This window comes from Bicyclus anynana, chromosome 16 (assembly GCF_947172395.1).
Source record: "Bicyclus anynana chromosome 16, ilBicAnyn1.1, whole genome shotgun sequence".
Lineage (NCBI taxonomy): Eukaryota > Metazoa > Arthropoda > Insecta > Lepidoptera > Nymphalidae > Bicyclus > Bicyclus anynana.
Genome location: NC_069098.1, coordinates 15,996,306 through 16,009,104, shown reverse-complemented (window position 1 = coordinate 16,009,104; position 12,799 = coordinate 15,996,306). Strand labels below are relative to the sequence as shown.

The window sequence follows — 12,799 nt, the reverse complement described above, 5'->3', positions numbered from 1 at the left end:
TAAGTTTCATATCCCCCCTCCTTACAACAGTAAGGAGGGAGGCCTGGCCCTGCGGTAGGCCATTCAAATAGCTTGATAATAACTATAATTGCAAACGAGTTATGTTTATTGTAGCTCAAAGTACTAGAATCACGTCAGAAAGACGAAGAAATTGAGACATATTCCACAGTTTAGAGGTCGATGGTAATCCTATGTGATGTGTTGTAATACAAAGTGTAATGTGAGGCGAGACGTGTGCGCCTCGTTCATAGGAAACTTCATAGCGCCTCGAGATGTGAGCAGCCGTCGTGCGGATGTAGTCACATTTGAAACAATGGGGTGGTATGATAGAGACTGATCATTGGAAATTTTCCTATTTTTTTTAATACAAACTTAGTATTTCAATTTCAAATTCAATAAAAAAAACCATTTAAAAAGTTAAGCCTGTCTCTTAGTAGCGACTACTATGATTTTAGAATACAGATTATGTAAGGCTATCGAACGGTAACGTTACATATGAACATATAAGTAATCTGCGGGGAATAGGGCCCGTCCAGTCTCTTAATTTTTAGAATAACTCAGTAAAGAGATTAAGTAACAAAAGTACAAGTAAGTCTTGTTTATTTGTAATCCGTTTACTTGAGATCCTGATTAGAAATGTCTCGGTGATCTCGCGCGCGGTGTCGCAAGTGGCGCGCGGTGAATACTGAAGCGGGTGCGTCGCGCGCCGCGCACTCCCTCAACTATTTCGACGATATGGATTACACACAAATGCCTTGATTAGTATAAATGCTTCTTATCAAGGTCCTTGTTGATTTTTGTGTTTGCCTTTTTTGGTGTCGGTTACGCGATCCCGATCCATAGTATTGGCGTCGCGTCGAAGTGTAGTAACATAAACTTGAACTTCGAGAAGTGAGCCGAGTCATTGATCGCACTAGCTTGTTCAGACCTGATGAAGCTAAGTAAGTATTTAATATGGCTCGCATAATTTTTCGCTAAATCAAAATTTCATAATTTTGCAAGTATATATTTTTTATCATTGAAAATACGTGGTTCTACCGACTGATGGGAAGTGTCCCGTGTACATTTTACTTTTTGAGACTTTATAGAACCTAAAAAGTTACAAACTAAAAAGGTAACAAAGTTTAAATTTTTAAAATATAAATAAAATTTTTTGTGTTCTAAAACCGTCAAATGTAAGGAATGTATACCCAAGTAAGTAACTGCGTCGTTATTGATTTGTTATTTCAGATCAAGAGGTCCTGGGTATGAATCCTGGCTCGGGCTATGAGACGCTGACTTATTGTTTCCATCAAACATATTTACAGTTAAAATTCTCAGCCCGGATTTGGGAAGGAGTTTATCACATCCCCGTGCCAAGGAGAGCACGTCGGTCCCGGTCATACTCATTAACATCTGATTGTTGTTGTTAAAGGAACATTATCACCCTAATACCCGTTATACCCGTCCACCCGCATTGAAGCGGCGTGGTGGGTCTACGCTCCATATCCTCTCTTCTATAAGAAGGGATACCTGGCTCTATAGTGGGCCGTTAAAATATAAAATACGATAATGATGATACCCAAATAGAACCATTTATCAGTTGTCCGACCATTTTCATAATTATCTACAATAGGCTAGTTGACACTTTTTTAAATGGTTTTAAATTTTTCATTATACTTCTACTAGATTGAAAATTTTTTATTATAATATTTTTTTTTAAACGTGATTATATGAAAATTTTAGTTTTTAAATAAGTTTTGACAAAACGAGCGAAAACGCCTGTTGGTGTCGGCCATGACGGTCGTTATTTCAACTGTTTCATGACGTCACTCTAATAAATCCCTTAGAAACAGAGTGTTTGACTAATATTAGATAACAATTAGTTTGGATTAAGTACATCAAGTGTGTTAGTGACGTCACAACATGGACGACAGCATTTTTGATGTTTGGAAAATTTGCAAAAAAAACGTGAAATTTAAATTAAGTTTTATAAGAAATCCTTAACTATGTATTTCAGACCTTTCCATGTACTACACGAAATGAATATTGTTTATATTAAATGTTATATGAGTCAACCACCCTATCAATATAATTAACATTATATTTTCATAGTACACTTAAAAGTGTATGTGGCAAGCTGTAGCTGCAATGAAGGGCGATCGAGATTAAGTTTATGGCACTAGGCTATAAACGTCTAATATTTCACGGAGGTATCCATAAACTCTCAATGTCATCATTCATGTCAAGTTACACCACTCGACTTAGTTTTGTACAGTGGTCAAAATAATCGCAATTAAGTGTAACTGGTCGATGGAATTCATAGACGTTGTAGGGGCATCCCCAGGGGATCATTCAGCCGCTGAGTGTCGAATTTAACCTCTGTTTGTTTGAGAATTTGACACTCAGCGGGTGAATGATCCCCTGGGGGTGCCCCTACAATGTCTATGAATACCACTGTAAGGATTAGTTTTTTATATAAAGAATTGGCAACTGGACTGAAACTTAATAAACTTTTAAAAAAATCTTTCATCAATGGAAAATACATTATCAGTGAGTAACATTTTATGCGATTAAAAATTCCAGCAGAATGTGGAATAAAATTCCCGCAGAAAACAAGAGCTACGCGAGTGCAACCGCAAGAGTCTGTTAGTATACTCGTATTACAATATCGAAAATTACATGAAGTTACCATGTACTACTAAGACTAGAATATTTACAAATATGCAGTGGCGGATTTACAAATTTGCCATCAGTAAGCTGTCCAATTTTTGCCGCCCCTACTATTCCTTTTTATCAGATACAGTAGTTCGCAATAATATTAATTAATTAAATTTTTTCGTTTAATATTTTTTACTACCCACAAAGACGTATCGCCAAGCGATTTAGCGTTCCGGTACAATGTCATGTAGAAACCGAAAGGGGTGTGGATTTTCATCCTCCTCCTAACAAGTTAGCCCGCTTCCATCTTAGACTGCATCATCACTTACCATCAGGTGAGATTGTAGTCAAGGGCTAACTTGTAAAGAATAAAAAAATAAAAATAAAAAAACTTACAGTACTACAGTCTGCATTCTGCACAGTACTTACAGAGTAGCACTAAAACATAAAAATTATCCTTAAATTTTCAAGACGTTTTTCTTTAATTCTGTAAGACTAACATTTTTTGGTCAAAGTTGCCGCCCCTTAAGATCTGCCGCCCTAGGCTCCAGCCAACTTAGCCTGCTGTTAAATCCACTACTGCAAATATGTAACGAATCGCCTTTACAAACCCAACGCCTGCCGTAAGAAAGACATCAACGCGCGTGCAGAGCGCGACTTCTCTAAATTTGCTTCGGTTGCTAGAGTAATAATATTATTAAAATAGAATTAATTTACATAACTTTCCTAAATTGGTTTGCTAAATACATTATGATTTTAGCTTATCAATTTTAATGATCACCAAGAATGTATAAACTTTATACGTATATAATATCACAAACAATGACTGAATTTTTAGATACTTGTACCAAATCTGTTATTTTGGACAATTTTCTGTTAAAAAGAGGTTCAACTGTCTAAGATGGTAAGAGTTTTCATGACTTCCATCTCTTTCTTCTTTTCTTGTCTCTTGGTATCTTTTCTTAGAATTTTCGACATAGTTCATCGTATATCCAGCAAACAAAATAGTACATAAGTAACTTTTGTATTGCTTATGTTGCTAATTTTATTATTTTTTAATAAGAGTCTTACGATACTAATTTTTGCAACTTCCGTTGACAAACTGTTATTTTAATATCATCAACTTTTCATTCATTAAACACATTTACATATTATTTTCGTTCATGTTCCGTTGTTTTTTTAGATATATTTCTTCTTCTGAATAGTTTTTAGAATGATACCGATTGCTCAAAGTACAACGTATTTTTTTTAAATAAAAATACATTAGAATTAAATGATGGAGCAGGCTACGAAAAATTTTTAGTTTTAGTTAAATGTACCTACCGTTTTTATTTACATTTTTATGTATAAGATCTTTATAAAAATTACTTTATGAAGTAAGTATTGATACAAATGTAAGGCTTAAAATAAATTAAAGAATATAGTAAGAAAAAATAAAATTTATTTGAAATTAAATATTTAACAAGTCTTAAGGTGAAACTAAAGTAAACTTAAAAGAACAACAGAATCACAGATGCTTTGAAGTGGCATTCGGTAGCTCAGCGCTCACCACCAGCCGGCGTTGGAGTAGCCAGCGCCGGAGTAGCCGTGGCCGGAGGAGCCTGAGTAGCCTGAGTAGCCTGAGTAGCCGCCGGAGTATCCCCCGGAGTAGCCCAGGCCTGCGGAGTACCCGCCGCTGGGCGCCGCCACCAGCTTGTTGACGGACACCACCTGCGGCACGGAGACCACCTTGCGCACGTTGACCACCTGCGGCACGTCCACGACGCGCTGCGTGTTCACCACCTTGTTGACGGTGACGAGGCGCGCGGCGGGCGCGGAGTAGCCGCCGCCGTATCCGCCGAGTCCGCCGTATCCGCCGAGTCCGCTGTATCCGCCGTATCCGCCGAGTCCGCCGGAGCTCCAGCCGCTGCTGAAGCCTCTCTTGTCGCGCTTCTCGCTGCTGTCGGCGGCGCAGGCGCACGCCACCAGGGCGAGGATGACGATCTGCAAAAATTTTTTTTGCGTGAATGATTTTATGTGATTCATAATAATATGAATAATTTGACAGTTCATTAGGAATATTTCATTATCAATTAATTAATTTGCATAAATATAAGCTGTTTTTGCAAATCCGAGTGACTTTGACCCGTCAAATTTTAATTTGGACCGGACTATGAATCATTTATTTGAATGTTCTAATAATAATGTAAAAGTTTTGCTATCGTAAAGCGGCGGAACTTACGAAAGATTTCATTTTGTTAGTTGTTGGTTGTCGGACGTTGGCAGCAGAGTATGGCGTGTGCGCGCCGCGACGCGTTATATACTACGAACGTGCGCGGTGAGGCAATGCAACCTCGTCCCTGCGGACTGCTCTGCTAATATTAATCCTTGGCTGCTCAGATTTGACGATTAATGTTTATTTAATTTTATCTTTATAAGGTTACTTTCTATACATATTTTAAACGTTTTAAATATAAGTAATTATTTTAGCTGCTTTGCTGGTAAATCTCTTCTGGTAAAACTTCAAAATCTAAAACATCGCCAGAAGGATTCTAGGTATTTTAAAGAGTGCGCAGGTGCTATTAGAGCGTACCACACTTACCATTTTACCATCGCACTGCAGCACTGGGTAGGTTTTCATTTTTATCGTTGACACCCCTAGAGTTTTGCTTCCTCATTTCTTGTCTAGGGTATGGAAGACTCTCGCAAGCATAATTTCATGAAAAAAAATGTCAAAAAAAATCTATTCTTTTCTCTCCCACTTTAAGTAAGAATGTTGTCCTAGGATCCAGAGGAATGAGTGATCATTGTACCTAAGGTCATTTGGATTATTATCGACCTTGAGCTGTTTGGCTACAAAGGATTATTGAATAATGCCTGAGGCCGGATTTACGTCCGCGTGAAATTCTGTTTATCACAAATCGCACGGGAACATAGGATTTTTAGGATAAAAGTATCTTTATGGTTAAGCCATAATATCTGCTTTGAATATCACCGAAATCAGTCCCGTAGTTCGACTGTGATGGTGTAACATACATACACACTAACAAACTTTCCCCATAGTAATAGTAGTGTCTCTTTATTACATTTCATATACGTTACTTATCTGCTTTATAAAAAGCAAAGACTGAATCATTTATTGGTTTATAATTTTGTTTGCACTTTGCAGTCAATGGCCGAAATGAATCGCTCTAATCACTCGACAAACCTGCGAGTAAAGTGGTCGCATCACTACAGTTCTCTCGAAGTGGTGGTCTTCTAAACCGCCTTGTTTCTTCGCGTATCCTCTTTAGTTAGATCGACTTTAACGAATACAAAGTTAACAAATCCTACGCGTACAACTTTTTATAATCATTTTTATCAATTATTTATAATTACAAAAACAAATAATAATTAATTGATAAAATTAAATGAACGATTAGGGCCACCCGAACGGATTTCTTCGATTTAAAATATACCTAAATAAAAAAAAACTACTTTAACGAACCTCCTATATTCTTCGACCGGCATGTAACTTAAAAAAAATAACAGTTATCTGAGTAGGTACAATTAAAACCAAAAGTATTAGACACGTGCTCTGTGGTGTCCGGGTATATTTCATTTAATTTTCTTAAAAGAAAGGAAAATTCAGTATTTACGACATACTGTACGACCAACCAATGGACTCGAACCCTGACGCTCACGATCCGAATCCGCACAAGCTAACCACTGGACCATCAAGGCATATTTTTTATCATTACATTCGTTAAATTGCGTGATTAATTTGCTTTTAGTTTTATTTCTTTTTAGTGAGCTGTTTACTCGTTAAACGGCTTCACCTTGTGCTAAATACTGCGTCGGCTTACGAACATCTTCCAGTTTGTTATACTTGTAAACGTTTCCTGTAGTCGAGGTGCTGCGACGGCGACTTCTGCGACGACGCTGGTCTTACAACAGCTGCCATCCACACCCCTTTCGGTTTCTACACGACATCGTACCGGAACGCAAAATCACTTGGTGGTACGTCTTTGCCGGTACGGTGGTAACTAGCCACGGCCGAAGCCTACCACCAGTCTGAGCCAATTTAGAAAATATAAAATCCTACTAATCCGTGCTGGGACTCTAACCCAGGAGCTCTGTGTTGAGAACCACAGCTCTACTATCATCTGCACCAGAGAGGTCGTTGATCTTGATGGCTAGCTGAGGTGGTGACCGAGGCTGACCCCCTTTTCTTTGGAGAGACGAATTACGTTACGTGAATTCACCGTGCGGGTGCGGGGTCCGTCGGTGGCAGAGAGAAATAATTCGTGCAGACTTGTGACCAACAAATGTAAGGTTAAAGATATATTTTAAAATCAAATACCACTCGTATTGTTCTCCCTACTCAGCCAAATTTGTTAAGTTCCTAATATAATAGTTTTTGATACGCGTTTTGTTTAAGAACTTGCTACAGTTCGAGTGAAGCCAAGGTGTTTAAGCAAGTTATAAAGAGATTTTTCTAATAATCCTATCGCACCCTTACTGCGTACTAACTAACCACGTAATACATTTTCATGTTGCTTCATTTGTTAGGTTACTTCCGACTTAGAATCTTTTTAGTTTAATTTATTTTGAAAACATAATCAATTTTTGTTAGGTTATATTTATTCACTTATAGACTGTCCTTCCTAATGTGTGTCTCACACGGCGGTTTAGTTTGTTTGCAAAAAATAAGTCATCCGTAATCGTCGATGAGTTTGTCTATAGCACCTTTGGATAAACAGATGTTTCAGCTGTTGACGTGACGTACAGTTCTCTTGCGGCACAACGTTGTCCTGACAGGCTAAATATGAAGACAGAATGAATTTGTTTATTTTATAGTTTTTAGTCAATTTATGCCTTTTAATAGTTAAATTGAACCTTTTGTGTTTTAATAAACCAATTCTAATCTTTACATTTGTTTATTAGCAAAAGCAATATTTTATTTCTATTTATAATTAAATTTTTTTATTCATCTCTTTTTATCATAAGCGTAAAATATATAAAGGTGTGCTAGAGTTTTGAGGTTGTACAAGATAAAGCACTACCTCAAGCGCGTCGCATTTTGAGTCACACAGTTGTTGAGAGTAATCAGTTACTGAATTTTCATAGATTTGTATTATTAGTAGCTACTGTGTAGTAGAATTTTATTTAATCGAATGAACTCTATCTTTGAAAAGCTATCCATTAATGTTTCAGAGTTTGCATAATGTATGTAATACACACCACTACATATTAACAACTAATTTATTGAATACTAGCAGAACTTCGCGGCTTCGCCCACGCAACGGTGAGTAGGGATTTACCGAAGCGTATCTCTCGTGTATAAAACAAGCTATACAATGATATCGGCATAGGTTCTGATCATTGATTGTTATATTTTACTGTTCAAATTGAATTTAATGATGACTTTGTACTAAATATGGCCAAAAGTACGAGTACCGTAATAATATCGACTTTTGGCAATTATAGCTACAGAATAATTGTCAAACTTCGATATTGACAGAAGCTTGTTACAGTTACCAATTGTAGTTGCAGGTATGGTGCACAGAGCATAAGTAACACTTCATAAACTCGGCGATTAAAGACAATATGAAGGCGTTTTATTGAAATGAAAAGTATGTAATTTTAAAACATGTACAATTTATTTCTATAAAATATAATATATAAAACATATAGTCATATAGGTATAAGTTTTTAAATAAAAAATTAAATAGAACAATTGGACTAGAACGTTATGTTCACCACCAGCCGGAGGAGTAGCTGGTGTAGAGCGCGGGCGCGTGCACCACCTTGTTGACGGCCACCACCTCGGGCACGGCCACCACCTTGCGCACGGCCACCACCTGCGGCACGTCCACCACGTGCGCCGTGTTCACCACCTTGTGCACGGTCTGCAGCTGCGGCGTGTACACCAGCGGCGCGTAGGCGCCCACTTCGACGCCGTGCAGCTCGTCGGACACCCAGCGCCGGTCGCGCTTGTCGGCGGGCGCGGCGGCGGCGCACGCGACGAGGGCGCAGATCACCAGCTGTGCAGGGAAAAAAAGTTACACTATTTGTACACGATCGACAGAGACTTTAGCACGACTGTGAGACAGGCGGGTAGACCCTGATGATCACTTCATTCATTCCTCTAGCGCACTCGCTCTGTGAAACTTGTGTGATGTGAAATACCTTATCATGCCTACAAAATTTTGTAAAAGCTGATTTTTTGCAGGTGGATACTGCTGCCGTAGGTAGTCATATATGCGGTGGAAAGTTATTTAATTTGGATTGCGGTGTCTTTGGGAAATAGCCGGTAACTAAGATCCAAAACTTAAATCATAGTAACTATCTATAAAGCATAATTTCTAATAACATGGTGTTTTGATGTGTATATTACGTACTTGGATTTTTGACGACCAATGGAGCAATTGGTAGTGTGTACTGTGGTTCTTGAAATAAAAGCCTTAGGTTCGATTTCTGCATATATGTCAGTTTAGGATTTAGATTGCATCGTCACTTAACATCAGGTGTCATTGTCAACTAATCTTCATCAGTTGGCCCGCTGGCAATGTGGGCAATGTGGGCAATGTGGGCAATGTGGGCAATGCGCTGAGATGTGCACAAATTCTGCTGTTTTGAACTTTAATTACAATTTCAAATATGTTCAGGAGAGACTTACAAAAGCTTTCATGTTGATTGTGGTTTTGGTGGACTGTTGTCTTCTGAGCTGAACGTGGAAGTGAGTGCGCCACACGAGCGTGGCCGACACGTTATATAGCTCTACTCTATACATTATGTATCCATTTCACAATGTGTCGCGCGAATATTACACAAAATGTAAACAAATTAAATCCCTCAGCCTTCGCCAAATTTACAATAATTACCATAAAATCTAGATTAATTTTGACTTTATTATTTTTTTGGCAAATAAACAAATATTCAGTGTCGACGAGACGGACCAAAGTGATCACAATGAAGTACACAATAGGAAGAGGAGGAAAGTATATACGCTACAATAAATGCATATAATATGAAGTGCACGTCACTACTCGTATATTCCATAAGGACATTATAAATATATATTTCCCCGACTAAAGCGGATTAATAAGCTCGTGACTGCTCTTAGGAAAGCTTCGTTATCAACCCGTATTCGGGTCACTGCTGAGCTCGAGTCTCGTCTCAGAATGACAGGGGTAAGGCCAATAGTCCACCACGCTGGCCCAATACGGATTGGCTGACTTCACACACACAGAGAATTAAGAAAATTCTCTGGTTTCCTCACGATGTTTTCTTTCACCGTTAGAAAAGCTTAATCGATAATTCAATTCGCTTCTTCCACGATACTCGTATAGCTTGAAAATATCAGCAAATAAAGATACGAATAGTAAGAGGCTTGTAAGTTGAGCTATACGCAAAAACACATTTTTGGGCGACTAGTGATGTACATAGGAGGTTTACGAGTAACCAGGACAACACGTTAACGTTATTAGCGTAAGAACTTTTATTTACTGAACATCTTTAATGTACGGAAACCTTGGAGTTTTTAACACTTTTGTTCATTTGTATCTGCGCTTCATTTTTGGAGTAAAACTTTTTAAATCATGCATGATTTTTGGTGTAAGTGGTGAATGCGTTACGAACGACGAACGGAATTTGAGAGGGAGAGCTAAAGAAGTTTTACTTCAGTCTGCAATTAAAAAAAAAACCGAGTATGCGGTTTTTTTTTAATTTCAGTCGTATTACAATTTCGACACTTTGTATTTGTATGACACGTTTCTTAGTTTGATTCACACTTGACTTAAATATTTATTAAAAACCACTGAAGCGATTTTGATGTTTGCATTGTTACTTAAGTAGGAGTCATCTTGTCCAATTACAATTTTTTTATATTTCTTTGATAAGATATGTGCGATCAAACATACAGTCATATAAGCATACATTTACATTCATGAAATTTGGCACACATGCTTAGTAGCTACTAGCTAGTATAAATTAACATATACAAAACTGTGCAGTGCTGACACTATTGCATGCGTACGGGTCGGCTTGATATCCTTCATTTTTTTAAATGGGTAAAAAATCGGAAATCGGTAAATGTTTTTGTATATTTTCGTATAATAAGTTGTAGTGGGTAGATGATAAGATAAGATGATATTGTATGAGACTGAGCAAATGAAAACATCTAGTTCTCTAGATAACATGTTTATGACATAGAGACAAAATATCATTATATATTTTGATCATCTAGGTAAACTCTATCGGTTTCAGATTTCGATATATTTTTTGTAAAACAGGCCTCTAATTTGTGTGTTAATACTTGTGTTATAATGGGTTTATTTTTGTTCAAAAAACGTTTAGTAATATTAATTATAACATGATCTTCATCATATATACGAGTGATGGTCATATTGAAATCAAAGTCAATGTCAGAGGTGAGTGTATAAAAGCGCGTCGCGCCGCGTCTCCTCACTCGTCGCTCGCTGCTCGTCGCTCCTCGCCCACTCAACATGAGAACCTTTGTAAGTTCGACCTTTGACTGCCACTCAAGCTCCAATCAAAATCATATAAAATCTTGGAAATAACTGCTGTCCAGGCATGGGCATTACTATCTCTACAAAATCTGAAACTGTAACAGAGGTTATTGACCCAAAAGAAAAAAATATTTTCTATTACACACTTCAAAAGTTATTTATTTCAATATTATGCAACAGTAATACATGTCATTATTTTATCTCAGATCGTCATCCTCGCCCTGGTGGCGTGCGCCTGCGCCGCCGACAGCAGCGAGAAGCGCGACAAGAGAGGCTTCAGCAGCGGCTGGAGCTCCGGCGGACTCGGCGGATACGGCGGATACAGCGGACTCGGCGGATACGGCGGACTCGGCGGATACGGCGGACTCGGCGGATACGGCGGCGGCTACTCCGCGCCCGCCGCGCGCCTCGTCACCGTCAACAAGGTGGTGAACACGCAGCGCGTCGTGGACGTGCCGCAGGTGGTCAACGTGCGCAAGGTGGTCTCCGTGCCGCAGGTGGTGTCCGTCAACAAGCTGGTGGCGGCGCCCAGCGGCGGGTACTCCGCAGGCCTGGGCTACTCCGGGGGATACTCCGGCGGCTACTCCGGCGGCTACTCCGGCTACTCAGGCTCCTCCGGCCCCGGCTACTCCGGCGCTGGCTACTCCGGCGCTGGCTACTCCAACGCCGGCTGGTGGTGACGTCACACACTCTAGTCACTCCCGCCCTACTCCTACTCTTAGTTTGGTTTCCGACCTCCCAACTGTAATATAGTAATGTACATGTGCTTTATTTATTGTTAAATAAAATTCTTATTTTCTGATATTTTTCCTTCATTCCAAAAAAAATCCAATACAATGTAAGAACAAACAAATAGCAGGATTTACCAAACTCACGAGTGCGGTGTTAAATACCGTGAAACCGAAGGATCTGTAAGATTGAACCGCGGGCAAAGCGATGGCTCAAACAGGAGTTATGAGGTATTCAACATGAAAAAATATTTTTTGGTTTATTTTTGATTTAGGTACATGTAGAAAAAAACATGAGCAAAGTGAACACCTACAGAGCACTGTCTTCATAGGTGTTTGTAGTGTAAACAATTCGTTATGCCGACATGAGTATGGTTTGGTAGCTCCCTTCATTTGAGATGAAAAATTACTGATGCAAATAGTTGTAAAGGACAACGGGCACAATCTGATCCGATTTGTGAAAAATCTCTTACCTAACACTTACAAAATAGATTTTAAATTATTACAATAAATAAAACTTTTAATTTTATGTATTTTTACTGTAGAAATAAAAAGTTACAATTATGTCAATGAAAAATCATTGCTATACGAGATTATCATATTAATTATATTATCAGCTTTTATTTAGTTAATTGAAAAATTACACTTACTACTATTTGATAGCCAAATGGCGCAGTGGGTAGTGAACTTCATCACTTATTCTACATCCAAGGTCGCTGGTTCGATCCCACAACTGGAAAACATGACAATCCCTGCAATAACTCGACCCTTATTATCGTAAACTGGAACCCTTATTTTGTTTTACGGTATATTTTATCCTTGTGCAGCCTGGGTATAGTTTCATACTGTAGAGCCCGCTGTCCCTTATTTACTTGTCGTAACGTTGACTCCTTCACAACGTTTTTTAAACCCCTCTGTGCCGTGATTCAATCTGAGGAT

General features: G+C 38.6%; 2 protein-coding genes across 2 annotated transcripts; one reads left to right on the top strand and one right to left on the bottom strand.

The window, feature by feature from the left end:
• Positions 1 to 4,064: 4,064 nt before the first annotated feature.
• Positions 4,065 to 4,965, bottom strand: LOC112056093 (chorion class B protein B.L1-like). Its single transcript, XM_024096438.2, has 2 exons — positions 4,862 to 4,965; positions 4,065 to 4,623 (listed from the first exon to the last, which is right to left on the bottom strand). The coding sequence occupies exons 1-2, from the start codon at positions 4,871 to 4,873 to the stop codon at positions 4,186 to 4,188; spliced, it is 450 nt and encodes a 149-aa protein (XP_023952206.2). The 5' UTR covers positions 4,874 to 4,965; the 3' UTR covers positions 4,065 to 4,185.
• Positions 4,966 to 11,082: 6,117 nt separating this feature from the next.
• LOC128198839 (chorion class B protein B.L1-like) lies at positions 11,083 to 11,937 on the top strand. The gene is made up of 2 exons (XM_052886109.1): positions 11,083 to 11,120; positions 11,339 to 11,937. The coding sequence occupies exons 1-2, from the start codon at positions 11,109 to 11,111 to the stop codon at positions 11,810 to 11,812; spliced, it is 486 nt and encodes a 161-aa protein (XP_052742069.1). The 5' UTR covers positions 11,083 to 11,108; the 3' UTR covers positions 11,813 to 11,937.
• The last annotated feature ends 862 nt before the right edge of the window (positions 11,938 to 12,799 follow it).